Source organism: Oreochromis aureus, linkage group 7, assembly GCF_013358895.1.
Source record: "Oreochromis aureus strain Israel breed Guangdong linkage group 7, ZZ_aureus, whole genome shotgun sequence".
Lineage (NCBI taxonomy): Eukaryota > Metazoa > Chordata > Actinopteri > Cichliformes > Cichlidae > Oreochromis > Oreochromis aureus.
Window position 1 is genome coordinate 5,559,942 of NC_052948.1, and position 27,706 is coordinate 5,587,647.

Sequence of the window (27,706 nt, forward strand, 5' to 3'; positions counted from 1 at the left end):
GTAGCTGATTATGCTTATCATTCAATTTTAAATAAGTCATGATTTGGTCAGTGGCTTGGCTGCTTGACTGTCTTGCATTTTTAGCTACAGTAGACACACCCACACACGCAAAAGCATGCACTCATACACAAAGCCTATCACACTTGTATTTGCAACAATTGCAACTAATACTTTGCATTTCATTCTTAAAGCAATGGTCACTCAATAACTGAAATTACACTTTTTTAACATCACTATCACTTTTTACTGTGTCTGTGTGAAAGAGAGCAGAACAAAGACAGCAAAAGCAAAGCAGAGATTGTATATTTTGGGACAGTAAAAGCTGGGAGAATTCAAGGGTGGAGGAGGGAGTGCTCTAATAGCAGAGGTGGATAGACGGAAACAGTTCAGTATACTGTGGTATTGTCCTGCCAAGAGTGAGCAATGGGGCAGCATGGAAACTTTCCCCCTCTGACTCTCAGGCAGTCGTAGGAGAAGTCGTCGGTATTGGATATCCAAGAGAAGGAAAAAAGGAAATAGTAAATTAAAGATCCAGACATGGATGGAAAAGTTTGTCAGCTGAATTCAATAGTTTTGCATGTAACGAGATCGACTGTTTTAGCGATTCCTTCTGAAGTCACTTCAAACCTTCTTGAAGAATGGTCCAGCTCATTCCCTAAACAGTTGCTTGGATAAAACAGGCTATGTGATAGCTAATGTGACAAAGATGCATGACAGCATCATGCACGTTTGTAATGCTAACGAAAGCTGTCCACAAATAGGTTCACACAAACACCTGCAAAAGTCCTCAAAAGTACATTTTTGTCATTAGAACCACAATTTGTCATGCTCACACAAACACACACACAACATACACAGACTCACAAGGTGAAAGCCTACCTAAGCTATTACATGTACTAATAATGAGTTTTTTTGAGACCCTTTTACAACCAAATACCTTACATTCAGTGGATTTTACACAAAAACAGCATCTTAGTAGCACATTAGCATCTCACTGCATAGAAACATTAAAGCGGATGATTAGGAATTACAGAAACAAAACTAAAGACAGACAGCAATGAATGAGAGAACGCTTTGAAACTAGAATTGAGTTAAAAGTGGCCTTCGGCTGTTACAGGCGAGGCTCACATAATGGGTTTGGACTACAGCATGTTACGCGTTATGCACCACATTCAGGGATGAGGCAAAACTGTATCAAGGGAACCAATTATCATTTTTGGCAGCAGCTGTTTATAATAGCATTTTCATCCCCTGTTGACAATCTATAGCAGATGTTTCTGAGATACGACACTGTGAGACACTGTGGCTTGTTATCTATCAGTGGTCAGTTAACAAGTTGTCCAGTCTATACTGGCATTTTGTTTGTGGCACAGGTAGAAGGTGCTCCACCACCACAGCTCACACCAAAATATCTTAACAACTACTAGAGTGTACCAACTACCAGTGACTTTTTGTCATTGTTCCTGGTGTAATGACAACATGCAAAACTTAAGAATTAATCATATTTACCATCACATGTTTTAATACACATCAGAGCAAGTTGACTGTGGCATGTAGCACCCACAACCACTTCTTAAGCTCATGGAGTTGTCTTGTTAGATTGACTTGATTAAGTAGTAAATCAGGGAATTCAACTGATAATTAATAAATTATTACTATGGTGATAAAAATATATATATAAGTAACTACTGTGCACAACCACTGTTTCCAGATATTTCCTGTTTTTCTGACATAATCTCATATTTGATGTTTGATGTTTGAAGAACATGACTGAAGTTTTAAATCATTTCAACTCAAACAAAGTACTAAATCTACTTGACACTGAAAGCATAAATCATTAGCCTGTCCATCCCACACCTAATTAAACATTTGCCCTTGTGCCATCAACACTAAATGAGTGGTCAGAGGTAGTGGCCAGTTAAGGTCAGATTCCTCTGTTTTTTTCTTGTCCCATGTTCACACACTGGGTGCATGCCGTGCAGCAATCCTCTGACTATAAATAGCAACCAGTGTCATGGGCAATCTGGATAGCGTGTAAATGTAGACCCTCCCCCCCTCCCGGATGTTCCGTTGAAGTTACCAGCCTGACCTCTGACCCAAGAGCCTGGCTGCAAAAGGGCCTCCGCTGAACTTGAATTTCAGGGTTTCGAATGCAAGCGTGAAAACACAAAAACACGTGAGCATATCTTCATGTACAGTGCATGCACACATGCAAAAAGACACAGTCTAACAATGCAGAATCTGAAACAGTTTGAGACAGGTAGCAGTTCAAATATGTCACCCGAGGTCCTGAACACATGCTGCATTCAATCACTGTGAGAAAAGACGTAAGCTGAAAGATCAACTGACTGTTCAGCTTCTTTATCTCTCAAACAAGGTGCTTATAGAAGCACTGCAAAAAAACAAAACAAGACAATCTCCTTCTGCACTCCTATGGTAATATGTAATCATAAAGCTGCATGCAGTTTTCCAGAGATTTTTAAATTGACTGCAGTTGGAATAAGGTGATTAGGTAGAGCGCTCACACGGGTTCCCACAGACTTATCCAGTGTCTCTGCCCCTGCCAGAGTTATGTGATAGACCAGGGAGGTAGGAGGGGTGGCTGACATGCATAAACGAGGACAGGGGCAACTGATCTTCAAGGTATGTCAGTCAACACTCTTGGGATATTTGGTGCACTGCAGCACTGTACAACAGAAGACCTCAGCCTACAAACGTAACAACACTGCTCCTGATCTGTGATTCCTCTCATCTCATTTTTGCATCCAATAAAATTTTTGTTTGATACCAAAAGAGTCATAACCATGTTACAACAAGACCTGTGTTGAAATAAATGGAGAGTGATAAATTAAAATGTACATGCGCAGTGTACAGTTTGGGTCACAAAAAGTTACTGCATAACAGAAAATATGCTTCAGTGAGAGCAACATTCAGCATCAACAAATCTTAGTGTCCGCTGAGATTAGTTACCATATAAAAGTATGGGTTGACCAGAAGTCCAGTGAATCTATGCTGACATTATAACTCAAGGCAAAATTAATGCTGACAGTCTAAAATGGCAACGAATCCCACCTTTAATCAATCACACCATCACCTGCAGCATTTCTGTCCTCAGATGTCTTTTGCCCATCACATGAAACGGAAGCACACACAACAAACTAAACTTCACACACTTTATGACACACAGGTCTTTAAATATCAAAACACATATGGAATCTACCATGGATTCCTGTTTTTTGTGACAGTGCTGTATCTAAAATGTGCAAAAGTCACAATAATAAACAGCAACACGTTAAACAAAGCACTCAGTTGTAACATTTTGGGTACTGTATCGTAGAATGTTGGTTAAACGACTTATTTTAAGTGCAAGCTGTTTTCACATGCTGGAATGCAGATCATTCACAAAACAAGTGACAGTAACAGAAAGAGCAGAGAAAGGCACATCTGGATGTAAAAGCCACAAGGTCATTTAATCATCGCCATGATCTTGTTTTGCATTGTCTGCTCTGTACTGGCTTTTCTTTTTATGCCATGCATTTATTTTAATAGTTTATTCTTATGTGTGGTAGTTTTTTACATATGTAACTAAGGAGGAACATCAAGACCAGCATTTGATATTTGATTTTTGATGTTTTTTATATATTCAAAGTATAGTTTTTTGGTATAACTTATGCACATAATGCATAAAGGAGTAGGTTTACTGTAATGTATTTGTTTTGAGTCATATGACTTTGGCCCTGGAGATACAGCAGAGATGTGTGATAAATAACAGGTGCCTCATTTCATTTTGTAACCAGCAAAACTAACAAATTGTCAAAAAACCATTTTAATCCCTGCAAAGTCTGTAGAGCCAGTCAACAAGTGAAATAATTATTTATCATTAAAAACAGAGAAAAAAAAAACTTCTTTGGCCATTGTGGTAGTGAGCCCAAAGATAATGCCCACCCACCCCCAAAACAAAACAAAAAACAACGACAAAAAACCCACAAAAACAAAATGACATATATATATATATATATATATATATACATATATATATATTGCTTGAAGTTTGAATAATTTGAAAACATAATTGATCCTAAATGTTTGAAAGCTTCTTTCATGATTTCACCATCAGTTCTAGACATTACCCTTTGCTTTTCATTGAAACACCCGGGGATCTCATTTGGATGAGGTATGATATGTTCCCCGACCTTGCCATTTCCAATAGACGCTCCTCGCCGTCTACCAAACCAACAGATGACAAGTGTGCTCAGACTTTACGCATGGAGAGCGCAGGGAGAGTCTGGGAGCACGCATGGGGGTCCCTCCCTTCCAGACTGCCCGTGGCCTCCTCACCCCGGCGGGCACCTCCGAGACTCTGCCAAGCCCCCTTGATCCCCTATTTCCCCCTCTCTACCCTTCCTCTGAAGAAACAACCCGGCGTTACGTCAGAAAGTGCAGGACAAGCAAGACAGCGTCTTAGGAGCTATTCGTAGGCATTGCTGCCAAACCCGACTTGAGGCTGCCTAAGAGCTCACTGCACCCAATGCTATTTACAAATCCAATCCTTTTAAAACATCAGCAATATGTGGTAAGTCCGTTATTCATTCATATCATTTTATTTCTGCGCTGGGCTTTTTTTTTTTCTCACAGCTTTCCTCACATGACAGGTCTCTGTTGCCGGCACAATTGCGCAAAAACCCAAAACAGCAGCGTAAACCGTGTAATGATAAAGAGTAGGATGGTTCACACTGTAGCTTCACTGAAAACACCATGACATGATGAAGCAACAGATGATTTTGACGCTCAGAGATTTCTGCAGCAATTTTACTGTTTGACTCTTTGCTGATCTCAAAAACAACATGCCCCACGCTCGAAATAGGAACCCCAGCCCCATCCCAGAGGTAACATGGGATACGGGATTGAAGGAGATGAACGAGACCTGGAAAGGAGCGATAGCCTGTCTCGGGGTTGCCGTCTTCTTCGTAATGACCATCGGGATCATATACTGGCAAGTGGTGGACCAGCCCAACAAAAACTGGATCCTTAGGGGAACTTTCAGCGGACTGATTTGGGAGAGAAAAACCCACTCGCTGCTCATACAGACCCTGACTGAGGATAAGACCTACGTGGAAATTGACGTCGGGAACGTAGGGAACCCCGATATAGAGATTCCCTTCGTGAGGAACCTGTGCTGGCTCAATAAAACTGAGTTCTGCTATACCTGGGACTCGGTGGCCGAGGTGAAGATCTCGCTCGAAGTGAATGAGGATACGGAGACGGAGTGTTACAGCATGACCTGGGCACCGGTACACTGTCATGTGGAGCTGAAGGTAGTGTTTCTCTTAATGTGCACACGAAATACACAAATCACAGCAAAATGTGGAGTGCAAAAGCACTTTCTTCAGGCTAGGAACATCAATGTCCCCATTTGTAGTTTGTAGTTTGCGGAATGACATTGCCTTGCTTTGATGACAGCCTATTTCTGGTGCACAGTGTGCAACAATTTATAAGCAGGTCCCTTTGCAAAGTAATATAAGGCACTTTCTCCGTCAAATATTATAGAATAAGAACTTTAAAAGTATATATTTTATATCAATAATCAAGAAGAAAAAATGTATTTCACTTACAATCTGTTCATATAACTTCTTAACGCAAAACAGATGCTTTCAAAATGGTAGAAATCTCCTTTTAGAAAAATAATTGAAGAGTTAAAGGTGTTTCTTGCGGCATACGTGATTAATGATATCATTTTCAAAGTGCAATTCTGGCAAACGCCAGATAAATGTTTTAAATTTGTTTAAATGTTTTAAAAAATAACTGGATGTTTATATTGATCCCCAGTGTATAGCCACGAAATTATGTTAAATTACATGAAACGAACATGTGCACATACAGTGTTCTTTTCCTCCTTTTTAAAATTTATCTATCTGCATATTTGTCACGCTTGGTACTTGTTTCAGATAATCAAGCTAGTTTTACAATTTCACACATTTCAGACAAAGATAACATGAATAAATGCAAAATACAGTTTTTTCCACAACAAAAAAGTTGTGGGAAAAACGGTCAAGAGATCGTGGTTCCAGAGTTGATAGTTCGTCTTGTCTCGGAAGGTTGCTGGTTCGATCCCCGGCTCCGACAGTCTCGGTCGTTGTGTCCTTGGGCAAGACACTTCACCCGTTGCCTACTGGTGGTGGTCAGAGGGCCCGGTGGCGCCAGTGTCCGGCAGCCTCGCCTCTGTCAGTGCGCCCCAGGGCAGCTGTGGCTACAATGTAGCTTGCCATCACCAGTGTGTGAATGGGTGGATGACTGAATGTGTAAAGTGCTTTGGGGTCCTTAGGGACTAAGTAAAGCGCTATACAAATACAGGCCATTTACCTGGCCTTATGCCATTTACCATGTAGTTATTCTGGGTTAGGATGTTACATGTGTCCCTAAAAAGTCCACACCTTTCAGCCGACAATTACCTGCTATAAGAAACCCCTTCACTACTGAGAGAAAACTTAATAATTGCTTGTTGTCCACACCCTTGGCAGCAAGAACTCCAATCTGACTACTGTGTTTGTGATAGACTGCTGGTAGATTAGTCTTTCACATCACTGTGATTTGGGATGTGGGAATTGTTTAACGTTTTATCTTTTCTTTTATTGCTTTAGTTGCGGCCGCTTGTTTAGAGGCTAGGCACGTGAGGTGGAACATTTCGAGTTACACACCGGGCAGAATTGTACCATTTAATTCAGCAACACACGGGTGAGTGATTGGTGGCACCTTGGGCACTCCTCCTGTAGGTGAGCCTAAATGGGTCTCCACCATTTTTCTAGTTGCCTCACAACATAAGCGTGTCATTGTGGTAGGGAATCGGATAATAAAGTGTTTAAGTACCCCTGCTACCCTTTGCCTTTTTAATCTTTTAGTTATGTTTTAGTAGTTCCTCTAAATAAACTTTTGAATTATAAACTTTCTTTGTCTCACCTCTCAGTCTGTGGGCTTTGGTAGCCAGTGCAATCTTCTCATTGGCTAGAGAAATCTTTCCTGGGGTTGTAGCACCTCCCCAGGTGGCGTTGTCACTACTTTAGTAACCGTCCCCGGTTATCTCATTTTCGCGACACCACATTAATAATTGCTTGTGTCACCCTTGGCAGCAAGAACTCCAATCAAGTGTTTGTGATAAGTGGTAATTAGTCTTTCACATCACTGTGGGGGAATTTTGGCCGACATTTCTTTGCAGAATTGTTTTAATTCAGCAACACTGAAGGGTTTTTGAGCATAAATGGACTTTTCAAGGTCACACCAAAGCGTGTCAATCGGATTAAAGTCCAGACTTTGACTAGGTCACTCCAAAACCTTAATTTTTTGTTTTTTGTGGTCATTTGGAGGTGGATTGGCTGGTGTATTTCGGATCATTCTGTGCTTGAGCCTCAGGGAATGGCTGGACAGTTTCCTTCAGGATTTTCCGGTAGAGGCTTTCTAGGAAAAAGGAGAATTCAAGGTTCCATCAATAACTGCAAGTCATCCAGGTCCTAAAGCAGCAAAACAGCCCAGACCCTCACAGTACCATGATCATGTCTGACTCTTGATAGGACTTTCTTTCAATGAAATTCTCTGTTATTTTCAAGCCACATGTAACAGGATGCAAACCTTGCAAAAAGCATTTGTCACATCAGTTCACAGAACGTTTTGCCCAAAATTTTGGGATTGCCAAAATGGGTTTTTTGGCAAATGTAGGATGAGTCTTTGTGTTCTTTTTGGTCAGCGGTGGTTTTCATTTTGGAGCTCTCCATTGGATGCCATTTTTGTCTAATCTCTTTCTTATTGCTGAATAATGAACACTGACCTTAACTGAGGCAAGTTAGATGCTATTTTGGGTTCTTTTGTGATCTCCAGGATGAGTTGTCAGTGCACTCTCATCGTAATTTTGGTAGACCTGTCTCTTCTTTTTCAGGTTTTCTCCATTTGTGGATAATGTCTCATTCTGTGGGACTAGAGTTAGAGTAAGAGGGGCTTGTTTGTCTAATGTTAATTTTTGGGGATAATCTGAAACATAAGTGTGACAAATAGACAATAAATAAGTAAATAAATAAATAAGAAAGCAGAAAGGGGACAAATATTTTTTCAAATCTTTGTAGGCGAGTTGTTATGCTTCATTCCTGTCTCTTTCTAAAATCATTTAAATAACTATACCGAGTGGAATATGCTTTGTTTTAAATCTGTATTTATTTATTTTTTAGCTGCAAAGTACTTACTGTACTTTCCCCTGCCTTAATCGTCAGAGGCATTTAACTGTTGCAAAGTTTGGGTAGGTTAATCTGTCCCCACTGGAACATTCCTCGACTTAACTCCCTGTCATGTGGTGTGACTGCTCACAGAAAATCTTCTAAACCAAAGTCACATTTATTTTCATAATTTCCAAAAATCCTGCCCAGAGCCTCTCAGGTGACTACTTGGCACCTGTTTTGAAACTGCTTAATGGAGCCCAGATTTGCTGACGTGAAAAAATAAACTTAACGTCTGCATATTTGTCTCTTGAAGACAGAAGGGAAGCATTTGTTTAAAAAAAAAAAATTCTTTGACGCTCAATCCCTGCATTTCTTGCACTGATAGACCAGATGTAACCTTAACTAACACTGCATTTCAAATTAAAATTAAATTAAAGTAGAATCCAAATTTGACGCGGCGAATTTCGATGACTCGCCATGAAAAATTGCCTCGTTCTGTCATACATTGTCCGACCTCAAAGTGGACACATATGATAAGCCACCCTGAACAATTTCAACTGATATTTGACAACAGGGACGAGCCACCTAGTGGGATGAAATGTCATGTTTTACCACTTTGGGGTACAGTATTAAAACAGAAATGAAATTGCCACCTAGTGGCACCAAAATTTCAGCCCCTGGCCTCTGTGTTTTATGCGCATTGAACGGCGCACCCTGGTGTAGTCCCAAATCCCATGAAAGATGCAAGTAAAATTAATATGGACCAAGGTAAGTCTCCTAAAACATTTAGATGCTCTTAAATAATTGAGCTTTTGAGTTTTCGGGTTACTGTGAGGTTCTTGAGAGTTGCTGCCTTAATGCATCAACTGCTTCTAATTTCCTTATATTTACCACAGAACAGTGATGACAACGAAAAGCTTTGTGTTCTATTCTCTTTTCTTTTCTTATTATTTTGTCAAATACTGACAAAATGTTGGTGCCCTTTAGTGAGGTTGCTAAAGTGTTTTAAAACCAAAAGAAATTTTTTACCCTCTCCTCACAAACATTACTCTTTCCATACTTAATTCAGCTACTATTTTAATAATACATGGCTTTTTTTATAAAGTTAATTCAATTAGTTAATCACTGTTTTATTTTTTTATTTTTCAGTATTTTCTTGTATGCAAACATTTCACTCTGATTTTCTTTCCCTTTTCCTTTTAATGTGTGATTGCATGTATATTTGCACATGCGTGTCTTTATTCAGGACTGCTTCTCAATGGCCAACATATCCTGGTACGGGGGTGCCAGTGTTCGAGGCCAGACTTGGCCGATCAACGATCAGAACGCCACGATGCAGCCCTTCGTCGTCAGTGATCTGAAGGACAATCCCTCTGGGTTCGGCTCTGCCCTGGAGCGCTACTTCCTTGGCTCATCGGGTAAGTGGTCACTGATGGGATTTGCTCCGATCTCATCGTTAGAAATGGAATTAGAAATTTTCTCCACGGCTATGTTATTACAAGAAGAAAGATCTCCTCAGTACGGATGTTGGCAGTTTGCCACGCTTGCTATTGGTGCAGCATTAGAACAAGAACAAGGACTCTTGAAACTTGATCCCACATGAGTGGGTATACCATGTGTGGCGTGAATCCCAGGGAGCGAGGGAAGCCCTGTGGATGTTGTTGTGTTGTCCTACCCTTTTCAGCCCCTCATGTAAGCATTTATGCTTGAGCTGGCAAAAATGGTCCTGAAGCAGCATCCCTAAAACACACACAACATACTAGATAAGTTGGCTTCCCCACAAATATAGTGTAACATGATGCTGGCTGTGGCATGCCAGTTTATTAATTCAGAGATTAGACTACAAAGGCAATCAAGCCACCTATAGCATCTTAAATTAACTCTTAGGAATACCAGAGTAATTGTCTTTTGTTTCTATTAAAAGAGCAGGTTGGATGGAGGCCCTGCTGACTCTTATAACTCACCAGGTTATTTTGAGGGTGTTAGATTTTATCCCTGGGGGTAAGGGGGGAGAGGCAGGGGCTGCTAGCGGATGTGAATGGTTAATATGACTGATGAAGAACGTCTGTGGAGAGTGTGTGCATGTGTGTTTACTCAAATCTCATGGACTATGGAGATTCAATTTGTCTTTGCGTTAAGTTGTTTTCTGAGCTACTGCTTAAATAAACTAATCTTTGTTCCTATTGAATTTCGATATCAATCTGAGATCATGATTATTATTATTAGGACACTGACATTGTTCAAAAAATCTTTAATATTCACATATTCTCATTTCTACATGCAGGCCTTAGGTGTAAAGTGAATATCTTTGAGCTCTGTAAATGTCTGGTTTAGTGTTTAGCTGTGAGTAACTACAAAACTCAAATCCTAACCTGCCACAGAGCACGCAGTGACATCACCCAATAAGGCGACACAAACAGTCATCGATAATGACTTCACTGATGTTTAGCACTAGCTTCACTCACATTCATTTACATACTGATGGAACCGCATGCAACCGCATATACACTCATATATCTTTTGCTATGTTATGTAACAGTGACAGGCTTCGCCAGAGAGTCACATGACTTAAATCCCTTTTCCACCTTGTGAAAGGATGCCAGTAATTATTAGGACCCCCGTAACCCTTTGTTTATCTGCTTAGCTTTCCACGAAGAGAAAAACACACATGCACACACACGCAGCCAGAGATAGCACGAGATCCCAATGAGATCAACTGTTTATTTGTTGCCAAGTAACCTCTCACAGATACATAGTCCCAAACATAGCAAACTGATGCTCAGCAATGACAATGATGCCTGTTGGAGCATTAAAGGTATATTTAACATGATATTCTGCTTTAAAGTTCAAGGATGTCTTTGTTTGGCTCCAGGATTTGCATAATGTGCACATTAGGCCCGAGAGAAAATGTTTTTCCATGATCAAAGACATATTGAAAGTCATACTTGACTGCGTTCCTGCTATTTCCTATAGGCTGGACATTTTCCAAGCATTTCAACACTTCTCACTTTGCTTTAGGTTGCTTTCAGATATTGGACGCCAGTCCCACAGATCACAAGAACATAAGTTTCATGTATTTTCCTTATTTGCCAACAACATAATCAGTCTGATGTGTGATAAACTAGTAGCTTCTCGGTCCATTCAGTAAAATAAGTAATTTGTGTAGCCTACAGCACATTTCATCACTAACAAGGGTTTTAACCTTCAGACTTGTGTGGTCCTGTGCTGCAAGTAGAAATGTTACACCTGCTTGAACTGCAACAAAGAGCTTTCCTCTCTCCTCTCTGTGTAAACTTGGTACATTTGTGAATTAGCAGCCACTTTTACAAAAGGCGTACGAGACAGAGCTTCAGAGGCAGTCCAGTGATGTATTGTGCTTTACTGTCAGAACTGACAGCAAACGGACACCTTCTCAGACCACATCACATCAAATGTCAGACAAATCTATCCATCCATCCACCCATCCATCCATCCACCCAGCCAGCCACCCGACCAGCCATCCAGACATTCATTTTCTTCTAGTAATGGAATTCAGGGTCATGGGGAGTTGGAGCCTATCCCAGCTGTCATAGGGCAAGAGGTGGGGTACACCAAGGAAGGATCAAAAGTCAGTTGCAGGGCTATCACAGAGAGACAGACATTCATTCACATTCACACTTTGTGCCAATTTAGAGTCGCCAACCAAATCATCTTGCATGTCTTTGGACTTTTAGAGGAAGCCAGAGTACACAGAGTACACACAATGAGAATATGCACACTCCACACAGAAAGAAGAGGAATGCAGTTAATATACAGTTATGGTTTAATTCCAGTGTAGTTTACATAATCTATTCGTAACTACCCTTTATTTGCATGACCCCTGTTATAGTTTGTCTACAAGTTCAATTTACATTTATATTTTGTATCAAATGTTGCATGTTACATGCATCAAAATGAATTTGTAATTGACGATATCCTATATAAGCTGCTCCGGGCAAAATAACAACACTTAATTCTCATCCATATAGAAAAAACATTTTGTCAGTCTTCATAAGCTGCATTTATCTTCCTTATCTGCCCAGCAGCTCAGTCAAAAGAACAACATGATATCTCAGATTAAAATGCAATGTGATTATGGCTGTGAATAAGGTCATTATAGTTAACCAAAACCAAAGTAGAAGTGTGAAAAAACATTCCAGTTAACTAAAATAGACCTAAAAAGCTAGGCTAAGTGTAAATGAAAATAGAGATAAATTCAAATACAAAGGCTTTGGGATGACTACATTAATAAAATCTGCTGCTTTAACATTATTATGGCTGTACTCTCACATGTATTCCAGTGTTATTGAGGTCGAGACACTGACAAATACCTGTCATACTATTAAAAAAATAAGCAAACTCAGCCTGGAAAGAAGCCAGAACTGAACTATAAATGAAATGCAAATAAAAAAACTATTAAAAATTCAGCTATAAATCTTATAATGTGTTTGAGTCATAACTGCTTTATTTTTATGGATAATAGTATTGGGACAGGAAACAATTACAGAAGTTTTTATGGAGAAGAAAATCCACATTCATGTGTGGATATCATTATAGAGATTTGTGGGGTTACACAACCGTGTGAAAGTTTAATTAGAAAAGTGATTTGTTCCTGCTTTTTTTTTCTCTTTTTTTTGCACTCAATCAAGTCTAATTGAATGCAGCTGGAAAAAAATACTAACAGAAATATAGAGAAGAAATTATATCATATAAAACGTATTCACTGGTTATTAGCATGCACAGCTCCTCACCCCTTTCCCAGTATTAACAGTTTCTTCTCAAGAAAAGTTGCCTTTAAATCCAGCCGTCTATACCAACACTCAGCAAACGGTGGTTAGAACAGTGCTTCTCAAAATGAGTCAGCTGCATGCACACAGCACCGTATGCAGTCATAAACACACAGTACACACTGTTCGCGTGTATTTGAAATGCACCGATAAATGTGTATTGTAATGTACAGTAGAGAAAAGCTGGTATGCATTATCAGTTCTCAGTTTCATTTTGGGGTGAAAAAAAAGAACTCCAGTGTTGTTGTGGGTTTTTTTTGTTTTTTTAAAAAGAAGGAAATTCTGGGAAGGCAGTATTCCAATAGTAATAAAAAAAAAAAAAGTAAAGCAATCACCACATGTCTTTACTTTTGGTGAATATTATTTATTATTAATGGACTGACAACACTTTCGTCTGAGCTGCCTTCATGAATCTGCTTTGGAGGAACAAACATACTCCAGTTTTAACGTAATATTAGGCTTCACAGCTGTTTGAACCCACTGACCGTTGCAAGAGTCCTGTCTACACTGACTCTAGTTAGTCATAACTAGAGTTATAAATGTTGTGGGCAGTATAGAACTGTGGCTGACATTACTAACTTAAGAGGACTCCTGGGGATAGTTAAAGACCATGGCAGACAGACTGAAATATTTGTGACAACAGAGCATATATGTACGGTAATTGGTGATATTAAACGCAGAATCAAGAAGAGAGGTAAAGAGTAGCAAAGTAAAGCCAAGGCGGAGAAACTGGATGAAAGAGATACAGCATGCCACCATGCAGCAGAGTGACATTTGAGAGCGTTTCCAACTGGAGGAACTTATCATAGCCACACCTGTCTTTATCCATTCAAAAACACAACTGGACTAGTAAGAACAGATTAGCTATTAGCAAAGTAGCATCCTAGATCACATGCATTATAATGGATAATTAAGCAGAGGAGCTACAGCTAGAGGCTCAAAGGCTTGACGTGGGAATACTGCATGTGTTCACAAAGATTGTTATTGTGTGCAGCCTGTAGGCTTAAAACAATACTAAGTAGACAAACCAGTAACAGATGAAAACTGTCTCTTTATTTGTGTCCTAAAATAACAAACAAAATGACAGAGAATATAATATAATGAGATCTTTAGCAGTAATGGGAATACAAGTGGCAGAAACGATTATTTGAAACACACTGATTTGAAAGCAAAGTAGCCGTTTTTGTCCCATGTGTGACTAATTAATTCTTTGAAACACTAAAAGATTTATGTGTAAAATAATTGTTGGATGTTGGCACACAAATGAGAGGTGAATTATTAGCCAGAAATTCTATTCTCATTTTTCCATGGCCTGTATCCAAATGCTTTGTACTGAGCGGAGACATGAAGTTTGGCTTTCATCGTGAGTTCTCCAACTTGTTATTACAAACGAAAGTTCAGAGCAAACCTGTTAGTTTTTTTAAAATGTGATTGTGTAACTACTTTAAATTTCCCCCTCCTGTTGTGCTCAGCCAGCCAGTAATTGATCTAGTGTTTCTTAATAGATTTTTTTTTTCATGAAGAGAAACACACAAACACGCTTTCTCCAAGATTCCTCGCAACAACTTTACAACAGCTCTTTAAGATACTACACCACTTCCTCCACATGCACACGTGACTTCTGTCTCTAATATAACGGAGCTTTATGTTGACAAGGGATAGAACAGTTAAAGCTAAAACATGCTTCCATTACTCAGTTTCATGGAAAGCAATAGAAGAGGAAGGAAGAAAACCACAAAAGAAAAACAGAGAATTATCAACATTTTTTAATGTCGTTCACCAATCTGAATGCAAGGCATCCACAGAAAAGACATTCTGAGAAAGCATGGACACATTCAGTGGTTAAAAGCAAGTTAGTGAAATGTCTTCTATAAGCTTTTTACAAATGTTTTGGAAATGCAAAGACTAAATACACTCGCTTTCTCCTAACCAGTAATTGAAAGCACAAATCAGGCTTACCGAGTACCAAAGAGTAAGAAATCAGACAAGAAATCTAGCTCTCTTAGCTGTGTTCTTAATTTTTACTAAATATCTTCTCGTTGGAAATGTTTTAAAGATTATTTTCTTATTTGTTTTAAAACCAAACCGAGATCAAGATGCCAAACGTAGGACACTGCTCCAAAACACTCATCCGCGTTGCTCAATAGGTCACGACGAGGTCCCTGGGCAGCTGCCCCAAAACCTCGACACTCCCGGACAAGTAAGATGTGAAATACTTCAAGAATGACACCGTTAGCCAGCTGAAGCTTTGTTAAAAGCAAGCTGTCATCTCCTGTATGAGAGAACTACTGAATGAAAATCACCCCACAACATTTTCCACAGTTGATCTCTTATACTTTCCATGAAGGTCAACATGCAAGAAACAGAAGAAAGACTTTTTAAAGGGTGTAACAATGGGACAGCTTCTCTTCATATAGACACGTAACTTGTCTGTGGTTGCTCAGGTTAGTTCCCTTTCCTTACTTTAACCCTGAGCTTTAGCGAAATCTTTGTTTAAGCGAGAATGTCCCAATATGAGTTTAAACGGTTTGCTAACGTCAACACTGAAGCCAAACAAAAAGTATGACATCGCCTCTCGCAGTTTTTAGAGTTTGTCTAATCTAATTTGCTGGTAGTGAAAAGGACACATCTGTAATGTTTGTACAGAACACAGTGTCTCACCCTTGAAACAATAAAACTGATTGATGATAGGAGTAGAGCAGAGAGAACCTCTTTAGTGTTTCATTATTTCTTCAATAAGTGGGATTGGAAATTTACTACAATGGCAATGTCCCAGTTTTGTGGCCATCAATTTCTTGAGGTTGGGCACAAAAACTAAATTTCCATTGTTAAAGAAGTACATGCCGAACACACACAAACTCACACACCCGCACACACAGGGTTAGTGTTTGAATGCACATTTTTATAACCCCTAGTCAGGTCTGTGTGTTTGCACGGTTGTCAGAAAGAACAATAAAAATATGACAGGTAAAAGAGTGCAGTTCATCTGGTCCACAGCAGCAGGGAGTCAGAGAGTAGCGTTTTCCTTCAGACCAGCACTCTCCAGGATCCCAGACGCCACATTAAAACCTTACCGACCCTGGTGAAGGTGCACAGGGTCACCTCTGCTACCACCTACAGATGTTGAGGTCAGACTGACTGAAAGTGAGCAAAGAGTCTTTATGGATCTATAAGGTCAGCACTGTTTTTCTTGGAAAGCTGCAGTTCCACATTGAACGAGGTGTGCATGAGAGACGTGTGAGAGAATCCATGTATGTCCACGTATAGAAACGTCAATCAAACCTGTACAGCAAACTATGTAATCTTTACATTAAGTGATGCCTTGAAGGCAAGAGTATATTTTCCACCAGTCACAAAATTTTACTTTTTGAGAGCTGGTGAAAAAAGAAAAAAGAAAATTTATTGGATTTTTGGAATTTTTAAGAAGCTGCTCTAAAAACTTCCCTCACCTCCTGGGTACACCACTATGGGAGCAACTTAAGGCTTCAAATCTTGTTCACTTTCTTTAAAATGATCATAAATCCCGCTCAGGTACGTTGTGAACAAACAGATATGATGCTTGCCTGCGTCTTACAGAGTGTAATAAATAAACAGGATTAGAATGACTTGGGGGTTTTTTGTTTTTAAAAGAGACGCTCCCAAACAAACGACAGGATTTGGTATACTTAACTTTCAAAATGCATATTTAATCCAAGATGGAATAACAGGTACAGCAGCTTGGGATCAGCTCGTCTCATTTCCTTGAGGCTCTGCAGTGTCATTTCCAACAAAAATTAATTATGACTTGAGAAGGCATGCTTGCAAATTCAACTCCATTTTCCACTCTGTATGCACTTTAGTAAAAGCCACTGTTTGCAGCTTCAGCACCACATTAGTCTACGAGGCTTCTTGCTGTCTGGTGTAGTCCTTTTGCGTATGTTTCCACTGCTTTCTTTCCGCTTCCATCCTTCTATAAATCTTTATAATTTTCTCTGCTAACCACATCATACACCACCATACTCTTTCAAAGCACCTTTGCCTTATCAACTTTCTTCTGTCTCGTCCATTCAACTCCTTTGTTACTGAAAATATTTCTGTATGTCAGAAATACATAAAATTAAATGTTTATCATAAATATTTCCTAAATAAAATCTTCATTTATCTGCCATTTATAAATTTGTAACAAACACGTGGATGTTGACCTAATACCTTGTGAGAGGCAGCTGAGGTGTTACCAGTATCTCTTTGACATTATCCATTGCAAACACGTGGGAATTACCCTGAGGCTGAAGGCTCCTCACAAGGCTTTTAAATACTGATCTCTGAAACTATTAATCTGATTATAAACTGGTACACGAGTATCCCGCCTGCTCCTGGTCCCTGCTTCCATGAGAACAGTAAGCCCACTGAAACTAGAGAGGGCAGCTGAAATGAGCCAAGGTCTCACCAGTTTCTCAGACTGTCTAATCTGTTCATTGATTGGTCACAAATCTTAAAACCCAGTTTGGTTACTTTGAGCAGCTTTTGCAAAATCTCAATACGAGGTCAGGGTCTGTGTTAATGGCTCAGTTTATTAGATGGGACAGAAACATTGCCAAGCAGAGCACAGAGGAACTGAAGGTTGTTAAAGCTGGGAGGGAGAAGGTGGGAGTCAGGTTAGGGAAGAAGTGGTGAGGGTTAGGGTAACCTGAGATGAATGGGGCATTCCTTCCAGGGCAACTACATCTGCAGACACAGTTTTCAGCTACACATAATCTTGTCATTATACATGCCATCTGATGGACTGTATGTGTATACAGTAGCAGAAATTTAAAGAGGCTCCCTTTACTGCAAGGTTTTAGAAGGATAAAGTAGACAAAAAAATATTTTGCAGTCTTCAATGTTTCTGGTAGGTTTTGTTATTCAGAGACGGAGCATGCACGGGACATTAAGTGCTCGTGTTTGCCCAGAAGCAAGCGTAATGGACAAATAAAAAATGTTTCTAACCCTGCCCTCAGTGTCACTTTCCAGGCTACCTGAATCTCATTTCACTGGTCTGCAGTGTAACCTACCTACTTAGAACTTGCCAGCAGTTTCAGGGTAAACTCATCCAACTGTGTGCTGCTATATCTCATTCTGGGGAGTGTTTTTCTTACATCTGAGTGGAGCAATATCAGCTGACACAGGCTGCACTCTACCTCCCACAACACTCCATCCGTCATACTCATACTGGTCTCAGTAACACTCATGCACTATGTCATATAAGTGGAATTTGCAATGGACTGTCTTATTTGCGCTGATCTCTGCCTCTTTAAATCATAACTGTTTGAATTATCTGACTTTTCCTTCACATGAGTATATGACCTGGACTGTGACTTTATATTGCAGCTGTTTATCTGACTCCTTAAAGCAAGGTTTCATCTGACAAGCATAATGTAAGCTAATGACCCGCGCCCATTCCTGTGTGCTTCCTACCATGCAGGTGTCACAGTGCTTGTATCTCCTGACATCCCCCTGCAGCTCGGGCTGGACAGCAGACAGCAGTTCTGCCTACAGTCACTTCCAAGTATGGAGCGGCTCCCTCTGCAGTACACTGTGTGTGTGGCCCACAATGTAAAAGCTGCTCACCAGGAAGCAGTGCAACAGCTCTCGGAGCACAGCAGGGAGCTGCCCAACATGAAAGCACTGCGGTTAGTTCAGTTTAGATTTAGATTAGACCAGATGTAAATTTCACTCTGCTTCACTTCTGGTTATTATAACAGTGGTACACTGGTGTGGTTGGTGAGCACTGATTGAAACTTTACTCTCGCAAGCCAACTGTGATTAACTGTTCCAGTCTGATCCCTGTGTGTGTGCCGCAGGCTGCCATTCTGGAAGCTGCTCGCCAACGTGGACTCAGGGCCGAAGGTGGAGAGGGAGATGAGGACTTTCTCGAATCGTCTGAAGAGACACCAGCTGGGGGAGGGAGTCATCAACCTCAATGAACATTCCACCACCCTCCTTTCTGATATGGTACATGATGCAGACACACACTGACTACTGAGCTGTGCTGTGTCTTCTCCCAGCCTTTAAAGGCTGTGACAGAGTTAAGTTTTCGTTATGAAAATATTCTGCAAAGGCAAACCCAATCAGGTGGGATAAAAATCCCACTGGTTAAACTGTTTAAATGGAATTACCCCATGAACAGGATTTAACAAATAGTAGGATAGGGATTGGTAACACACTCAGTGTCTTGACAGTTTTTGCAAGGCAGGTGTGAGCTTTCATGTTAATAAATAAATTGCAAAAAATCAGCACTGCATTATAAAAGATTGCTGTTTTCAGCATTTTCGATCGCAACCTTTGCTTTATCGCACTGAAGTGGACATTCCTGGCAGTTCACACACAAGCCACCTGCCGCGGTGCTGCTGTCATTTGCCATTGCAGTTATCAGCTCATTGGAAGTTTTGCGGACGCAGGCATCAGTTGTATTTAGCTTAAATTTTTATTTAAACATTACAAATATCCTGTGTTGACCTTATAGCTGGCTGCAGGGGCCATGCTTTATGTCCAATTCTACTAGTCTGTTGATACAAGGTCTTGAAATGAGAAGCCAATTCATGGAGTTTCTATTTTTATTAGAAGCTCTCTTCTTTTACTAAGCCTAGTAAAGTTTATGTTAACCCGGTGACTACAACTAAGATGTGTATATTGTTCTTTTTTCATTCATCTTCATTTCTTCCCCTGCATAGCTGCAGATTTTCATAATCCACTGCTTCAACCACAGAGGTAGTAAATCTGGTAAGAGTTCATTGGTCAGAGGCCGACAACTGGTCAGAGATAGAGATGAAAGAGTTTTCTTAAGTGGATCTCCGGAGCGCTGGAGGCAGGGAACAAGGGAGGGAGGACAGGTTCAGTGGAATGTTACAACATAGAAATACAAAAGACAGATTAGGTTTATTTTTCCATTTTCTTCTTTGTTTTTTTGTTTTGTTGTTGTTTTGTTTGTTTGGTTGGTTTTTTTTGCTTAACAGAACTTAGTTCCACAAAATGCCGATCAAATCTTTAGGACACTTTGTGATGCCTTACAGCTTGTAAATGGGGCACTCCATCATCAAATATGCTTTCAGACATTCATGACTTATTTATCAATATGTTTGTCTGTTCATTGTGATACCCATGGTTTTTGTTATAGCTGCACATACATCCAGTTCCCTTCCCTAAATGCTATTGCAAACTGCCTGGTAACGACACCACCGGACCACAGTCAAGTGAATCCATGTGAACACCTGGTGATGTTCCATTACAAAACAAATATAGTTGAGAGAAGACAAACAGAGCCTTTCCTAATAGGTATTGGGTTGCTCTGAGTGTGGTAACTGCAGGATGGCAAAGAATTGGGTATGCTGAGATCTGAAGGGACCTTAGCCAACTAGAGCAAGTAATCCCAGCTCGATGCTGAGATATGACCCAGACTGTACAGCAGAAGACCAGGCAGAAACGCAATCGCTCCATAAGAGGCTATCTCCAGGCATCCTGTTATATACGTACACACTGGCAATGTTTCCATTGCATCTTCAGTAGGTGTGAAAGAACAGAAAGACAGGAAAATGTGAAGAATAACACGCAATCATGATGGATGGCTTTATTCGGTGAACAACAGTTTACTAGTTTTCTGGTAGGTCAAGGATATTAATCACCAGTTTTGTTGGTACCGCCTCACTTCACTCCCCTCCTACTTCAATAAAGAACCAGCCAAGCGTAAAATCCTGCATGGAAACTTACAGAATTAACATGTTAGGCTGTGTAGAAGTGTGGCTAGCAACAATGATCCCCTTTCACTCCAGTTTTACAGGAGGTCATACATTTTCAGTCACTCTGTGAATTTTTAGTTTTCAGTTTCCATTTTACTCTGCAAGGACTGGCATCAAAGTGATTTGGTTATTAATCAGTTTGCATTGTTTCTAATTTTATTACAGAGAAATTAAAGTAAATTTTTAGAATAAAAGCCTAGAGTCTGACACATTATTTCAGTTTCTTTGCATTTTACTTCTTTCTGGATTTGAAAAAAAAGCAGGAGAAATGAATGGTTAGTGGGGGGGGGTCTAAGAAATTAAACAATATGAGCTAATCTAGCCTTTCTTCCCACAGCTATTTTACATCCATTTTGTTTTGTTCCACAGTTATGTAATGCAAAGTCTCAGTTTGACTCTTAACATCTAATTTCCAAAGGACTCTAACAAATGTCAAATGGTTCTGACAGAAGTTGCATTCTCAAAGCTACAATTCTGCAAAGCAACTTTGCAAAGGAGTACTCGTAGCACCGTTAAACTATTAATGCAGTTATTTAGAATTGTTGTCTGTCTCTTTGTCCCTCTGCAGGACCATGACTACCTCAACAGCAGGAAAAGGGGGATGTCCAAGAGACTGACCAGGGACCTCCCACTTGTCAAGCTTCTTAACATTTCCATCACCATGTCCCCTTTCCTGGGCGTGGACACCACACAGTTCCACACCTCCCTTATTGATGGCACTGAGGCCTACTGGCTCAGTCTCCCTTCAGCACCTCAGGGACAGCTGGTGAGGCATGAGAGGCACACACTATCATATTTTAAACCACTTAGTTGCGTCCACAGTAGTCCACATTTGAACTTTTCTAGCTGAGATTTATGTATTTTCATTTAGTTTGTTGTTGTGGGATGGAGTATAAAGAACCCACCACATTCTCATTTCATGCTAAGTACAGTTTTCCCTGACAGTGAACTTTCCTCACCCTACTAGAACAGTCTATTCGGTCAAACATGAAACCAGACAGAGATTTGGGGATATTTTCCTCTTGCATTGCAGACTCTCTGCATTAATCAGTTCCAGTTTGATCAAATTAAAAAAGCAATGCAATGCAAATGCAATAGGACTAAACCAGGAAATCTATAATTACAACAGCAGTTGCACTGCGGTTTATAATTAGTCAATTATCCACAGAGAAAATAATAGCAGCGTAAAATAAACACCAATTAGAATGCAGTTGCCTCTGTCCCTCTATCCAGATCCCTGTGATGAGTCAGTGGCGAGGAAAGTTCTGTGTAAAGCTGAACATCACAAATCCAGGAGCAGTGAGCTGGTTCCTGGACAGGGTAGGAGCCCTTCAAGCCCATTTAGGGATGGAGTACATCATGCTGGAAGGGGGCGAGGGGAATCTGTTTGAGGAGCAGGCACTGCGGCCACCACAAGCTCTGGGTGGAGACAAGTACATCAGCCTGCTGGCTGACCTGGCCACCAGGATAGGAGATTCAACCATTATGACTGCAGGGACACGGTAATCTGTCAGCTAATGCACAATGACATTGCTTACCGTAAGGCACATTTGTGTTTATTAGGACTTTTTTCTGTGTCTCAGGTCCAGTTACAAGCCACTCTTTGTGAGGATGACCCCCCTGCAGTCTGATTGGAGCCCGATGGGTCTTAAGGCCATCATTCCCAACCTGTTGCACCACACTTTGCTGGGATACAACTTCCTCATTCCTGATGCAGTAGGTAATACGAGAACCTATGGGTCCCTTTTTTATCACATAGTGATATTTTTGCCTTTTTGTGAGAACTGAAAAAAGCGCCTGATTAGTGTTCCTTCTGCCCATAGAGCTGTCAGTAACACATAGGCCTGATATAATTGCCCTTAGACTGCCGTGAAACATCTTAAATTGTTCATTAGATATGAGGTATGAGTTGTATCAAGATGATTTTAATACAATGTTATGGCCCATAATAGCTTCCAAAACACCATTAATTAATATGAACCAGATCTAAAACGATAAATTGATCTTTTTCCAAAATAGAGAAGCCAACTTACATCATATTGCGTTGTCTTAAATCTGCAAATTAAAAAAGCTACACAAGTATCAAGTACCCACTGTTTAACTGGTTTTTGTCTTTTCTCTGCCTCTGCACAGGTGGCTCTCTGTCTGGAGACCTGGTCACAGATGAGGAGTTGTTCATCCGCTGGCTGGAGATTGCAGCCTTTCTTCCTGTTATGAGCTTCCACACACCACCCTGGATCTTCGGGGAGGGCCAGGTATGCTACCGGTCTGCCTCGTGTAGCCACCCGGCAGCAGCCTGCGTTGGGTGCCATTACAGCTGTGTCATCCACATTAGTGACAACCTAGCAGGTTCACATTCTGTTCATGACTTGCTAACCAGAGTTTTGCTGGTGAAGATTTACTGTGGAGAGATCAAGTGTAGTGAGGTGTGAATGCTGCCAATTAGATGTTCTAAAAGGGGGTGGGAGATTATCCTTCGTTCCCACATGCTGCTGATGAAAAAGGGACATTAGAGAAGTGGTTCATTGGCCCAACAGCCAGCCCTCAATTTTGAGGGTCAAGCACTGAGAAGTTCCCACCGATTCTTTTGCAGAGGACTGCTGAGACCTGATCTATCAAAACTCAGATCTGACTCTCCCCTCAGCAGGAGGGGCAGGACTGAACCATGTCCCTCTCCGTGGGAAATGAGGAACACACTATTCACCATGCACAGCAGGAAAACAAAGCCTTAAGTCTCTGATGACAGGTATTGATGCTTTTGACAATGTGTTACCAGAGCTCAGGTTCCTGAACAAAAAACGCTTTATGCTTCTGCAGAGGAAGAAGGGTAATGCCCTCCCTAACCCCCTTCCCCTCCCGCCTTTCCTCATCTCATTCACCTGTGGTTACGAGTCCATCTGGTCTGAATTACAATCCCTATTCTAGATTTATGGCTCGCTCTCACTCTCAAGGGCCACTTCAGCAGGAATGATAATGAATTTGAGGACAAGTCTTGGAAAAATACTTTATTGTGGCAATTAAGATTTCCATGAGTAATTGACAAGTGTGACAGAGTGGGAGTGATCAAATGAAATCTTTTCCACTAGGAGGGAGCTAAAGCAGCAAAATATATTAGTTGTGACTTGTGTTGCGTGACAAAGATAAAAATAGGCCTTTTGGACGGCGAGGCGTTTGACAGCAGCAATGTTTTCCATTTTGGTCTCTTGCATGGTCTTCAGTTTATAAACCCAGATGAAGTGAGAGCGGGGAGATATTTAAGTGGAGATAGAATGTTGCATTGCCCATGATAAATGACTTTTTTATGGACATTTTTACTATAGTTTTAAATGTGGTGCACCTTTATTTCCAGAATGTGTGAGACTGCAGTCGGTCACAGACAGGTCACAGCGGCAAATACGTTGGAATCGAATAGCAGCAAAACCTCAAAGCCACACACATGCCTGGCTTCTCAATTAGGGAAAGATTCACTGAAACCAGTGGCTCATTCCTACAAATGGTCTCAATCCCAAGTCATAAAAATACATTTTTTATAGAGGCGGTCAAGTTTTGTTTTTGTCGTGAGACTCTGAAGAGGATGTGACCCTTCCAGGAATGCTGAAGTCGTTTGGGCAAAGGGAGAAAGCACAAAGACTTTGGCAGAGTTAAACCCACTAAGTCAACAATGAGTGACTGTTGAGTTGACTCTGCGTGTAGAGATGGCACAAATGTCCTTAGCAGACCTCACTGTCAATATTTTTCTTGTACTGAAATCTTTGCGGTGGATGATTTAGTTAAGGAAAGGGCTTTTTTGTCACTGGTTTCAGTTACTCTGTTGATCCAGATTTCTTGAAAATAGATTCTTTGGCTGAACAATCTGAAAAAGGCCTAAGTGGTTCTGAATGAAAATACTGCCCAAGAAAAAGGCAACAATGGATTTTAATTAGATCGTTATAATCCTAATTGTTTTCTTTTGGGTTTTTTGTTTTTCTTTTTACTGTAATCCACAATAATGTTCGTTCTCGTGTCTCAACTGGTAATCCATAGGTGCTAAACCTAACTCGGAACTACCTAACAAGGCACCAGAGGGATGTGGCACCGCTGATTGAAAAGTATGCAGAGGAGTGGCAGGTGACAGGAAACCCCATCTATCGCCCAATGTGGTGGCTCAATCCAACAGACTCCATGACCTTTACCATCAATGACCAGTTCCTCATTGGAGATGAGGTCAGTTAATGGAGCTCTGATGATGTGGGATCTAATGCACTTGGCATGTTTTAGCAACTTCAGCCGTATCCTGATGTCACACATGTGCAATCTCCCTTATACGTATTTATTTTCAGGTCTTAGTGGCACCCGTGGTGGAGAAGGGGGCAGTGCAGAGGGATATATATTTACCTGACGGGGGCTTTCAATGGCAGGACCATCAGAACGCACGGGTGTTTGACGGGGGGACGTTCCTGCACGACTACCCTGTCCCCCTGACGGAGGTGGCTGTTTTCTTACGGAGAAGCTGACTCGGATGACTGTCCCACAGAGTCACGTGATTTATCCTCTTACTGTTTTGAATCAAATTCTTTTTTTAGGTACTTGTGCTGTTCTTAACTTGCACTTTTCTACTAAAGACCATTGACCCTGCCTCAAGTGCTGCCTTGAGACAATTTGTAGAAATATATATGTATATACATATTTTTTTTTATACTTGCACTTTATGGTTCAAAATATTTTTTTTCCTTTATGTTATTTGTCTTCTTTTCATTTGTTTTTTTTAATGCTGAATGGTTTTACCTCTTGGTGATTTGTTTCTGGACTTTTTCATCCACTCTGCTGCTTTTTTTGTTTGTTTGTTTTCTTTTTTTTAATGGTTCCGGAGAAGTATGTGTGTTTACATACTGCATTTCTACAGTCTTTAAATTTGTAGCTGCTGCTGGCTCTCTTCATAAGGAGGAACAAAGCAAGCTCCTTGTTTGCTTAAAAGTATCTGAATTTCTCAAGAAGACCAAATGAAGATGCAGAAAGACAAGGAAGACGGTTAAAAGGGCCTTTTGAGAGAAGCGCTTACTGGCGGGAAATTAACACAGGAAGCTACATACAAGCACCATGGTACCATATGTCTCGCTCACTCTATGGAAAGGCTTTTACTTGAACTCATCAGGCCAAAGGGCCGATGTTTTATGAAAGATGAATGTACCTCAAGTAATGGATATTAATTGCTTTACAAAGTCATTAGACACAGCAGCCTATCACCCCATAGTTCATATTCTTAGAATAGTTTTCGCAACATACCACTCTGTAGGACATCCATGAATGTCCCTTTGTACTGTACGCTGATGAACTTGAGGCCAAGCCACTTTCATCGTAACTTTGCATATATTTAAATTTTAGATTAGAGTTTAACCTGCTGTAGCAAGGGCTTTTAAGTGAGTGCCTCTTTCTTTACTGACTGTTGATGTGTTCTTAAAGTGAGCCGAGTTAAGTTGTAAAGACAACCTTGCTGATGACACCACATGGGTGAAAAGCAGATTTTGTATAAATACATGTAATCAGTCACTTTTTATCTGATAATCTGACTGTGATATCACTCCCATTCATGAGTATGAAGCCACCACTAGCACCCGTGAGGCTCAGGGAAAGACTTTGGACCAGGTATAAAGATAGTTTGGTCCAAAAGATGCAAAATCTGACTTCTAATTGTGCTAAAAATCACTCTTTTGGAGATTTCTCATTTGTCTATTCTGTACAAAAACTGAAATGGAAAAACAAAAAGTTGTATTTTTGTTATTTCTTAAGCCTATTTCACTGAAACCGGTAAATTTATTTTCCAATTTCTATGCAAAAGTTGAGTGTCTTCAGTTTATAATTACTTGATAGGAACATATGATTGATGTGCCATATGATGGTACTTTTACCTACTACTACTCTCACCATAAAAATAAAGTACAAAACTTATATTTCTCCAAATGTTGAGCCACATCACATAAATACAATGCTCTCAGTTGTAAGCATACCATGTTTGCATATGAGAAATTGGCTGTTTGGAGAGAAACTCACCTGAAATCGCTGAAATTGTTGAAAGCACAGAGATGCAGAGGCCCACCTGACATAAACCTTCATGAGTAATTCAGTTTCTGTCCTCATGTGTACCATGACATAGCCTATTCTCTGGACTATCTTTACACTTCCATCGCTTTCTTAAGTATAGTTGTTTACTTGTAAAAGCTGTTTGAACCCAGACTTAAATGAGACTGATTCTATTTTTTGATTATGTTTAAAATCAGTCCAAGAAGAGACATAATCTTTATACCCTGAAGCTCGGCTCTATATAGTCAACTGTCAGTGTTGCTTTTTTTTTTTTTAATCAATTTGTTCCATAAAGGAAAACCTTAAATGGCAAACAGTGAGGATACAAACTCTGGAAACTTACCATTTATCTCAACTAAATTGATTGTGTAACTTTGATCTAAAAGGTTTACTGTATCAGCTCAAACACTCAGGTCTAATGAAGTTTCCTATCAGATCACCAAATGTCTTAGTGCAACGCAGTATGTTGTGAACACATTGACGTCTTAATCTCTCCTGGGGCAGAATGTACAATGGACACACTGTGATTTCCCATAGCCCTTCATGTGAGGAGCTTTTCTTTTTCCCATTATATAATGCTGTTATGGAATGCTTTGGCAGGTTCATGTAGGAGTTGCAGGAAAAGCTTTGTTGTGTTATTCCTTCCCTCTACAGACTGAGTGAGCCATGTGCCTTAATATGCCACAAATCTGGACGACACAGGTGTCTAGATTATTGCAGTATCAGCAATGACCGTAATACAATGACTGTGCCATTACAAGTGTTTTTCTCCCTTCTGTAAATCAGATAACATAGAATGACAAAGTTGCAATAAAGTTTACATTTTCTTACTTAACTCATCAAGTTTGCATTTACTTCATGACATACTGGAGGCCACATTCAAGTGGAGTTGCCA

At 40.3% G+C, this 27,706-nt stretch overlaps 1 protein-coding gene across 1 annotated transcript; it reads left to right on the top strand.

The window, feature by feature from the left end:
• Positions 1–4,493: 4,493 nt before the first annotated feature.
• Positions 4,494–27,614, top strand: si:ch211-236l14.4 (SITS-binding protein). The gene is made up of 11 exons (XM_031756471.2): positions 4,494–4,573; positions 4,653–5,315; positions 9,445–9,616; positions 18,444–18,651; positions 18,823–18,973; positions 21,323–21,520; positions 21,988–22,256; positions 22,338–22,474; positions 22,888–23,009; positions 24,778–24,957; positions 25,074–27,614. Exons 2-11 carry the CDS (start codon positions 4,845–4,847, stop codon positions 25,245–25,247), a joined length of 2,082 nt encoding a protein of 693 aa, XP_031612331.1. The 5' UTR covers positions 4,494–4,573; positions 4,653–4,844; the 3' UTR covers positions 25,248–27,614.
• The last annotated feature ends 92 nt before the right edge of the window (positions 27,615–27,706 follow it).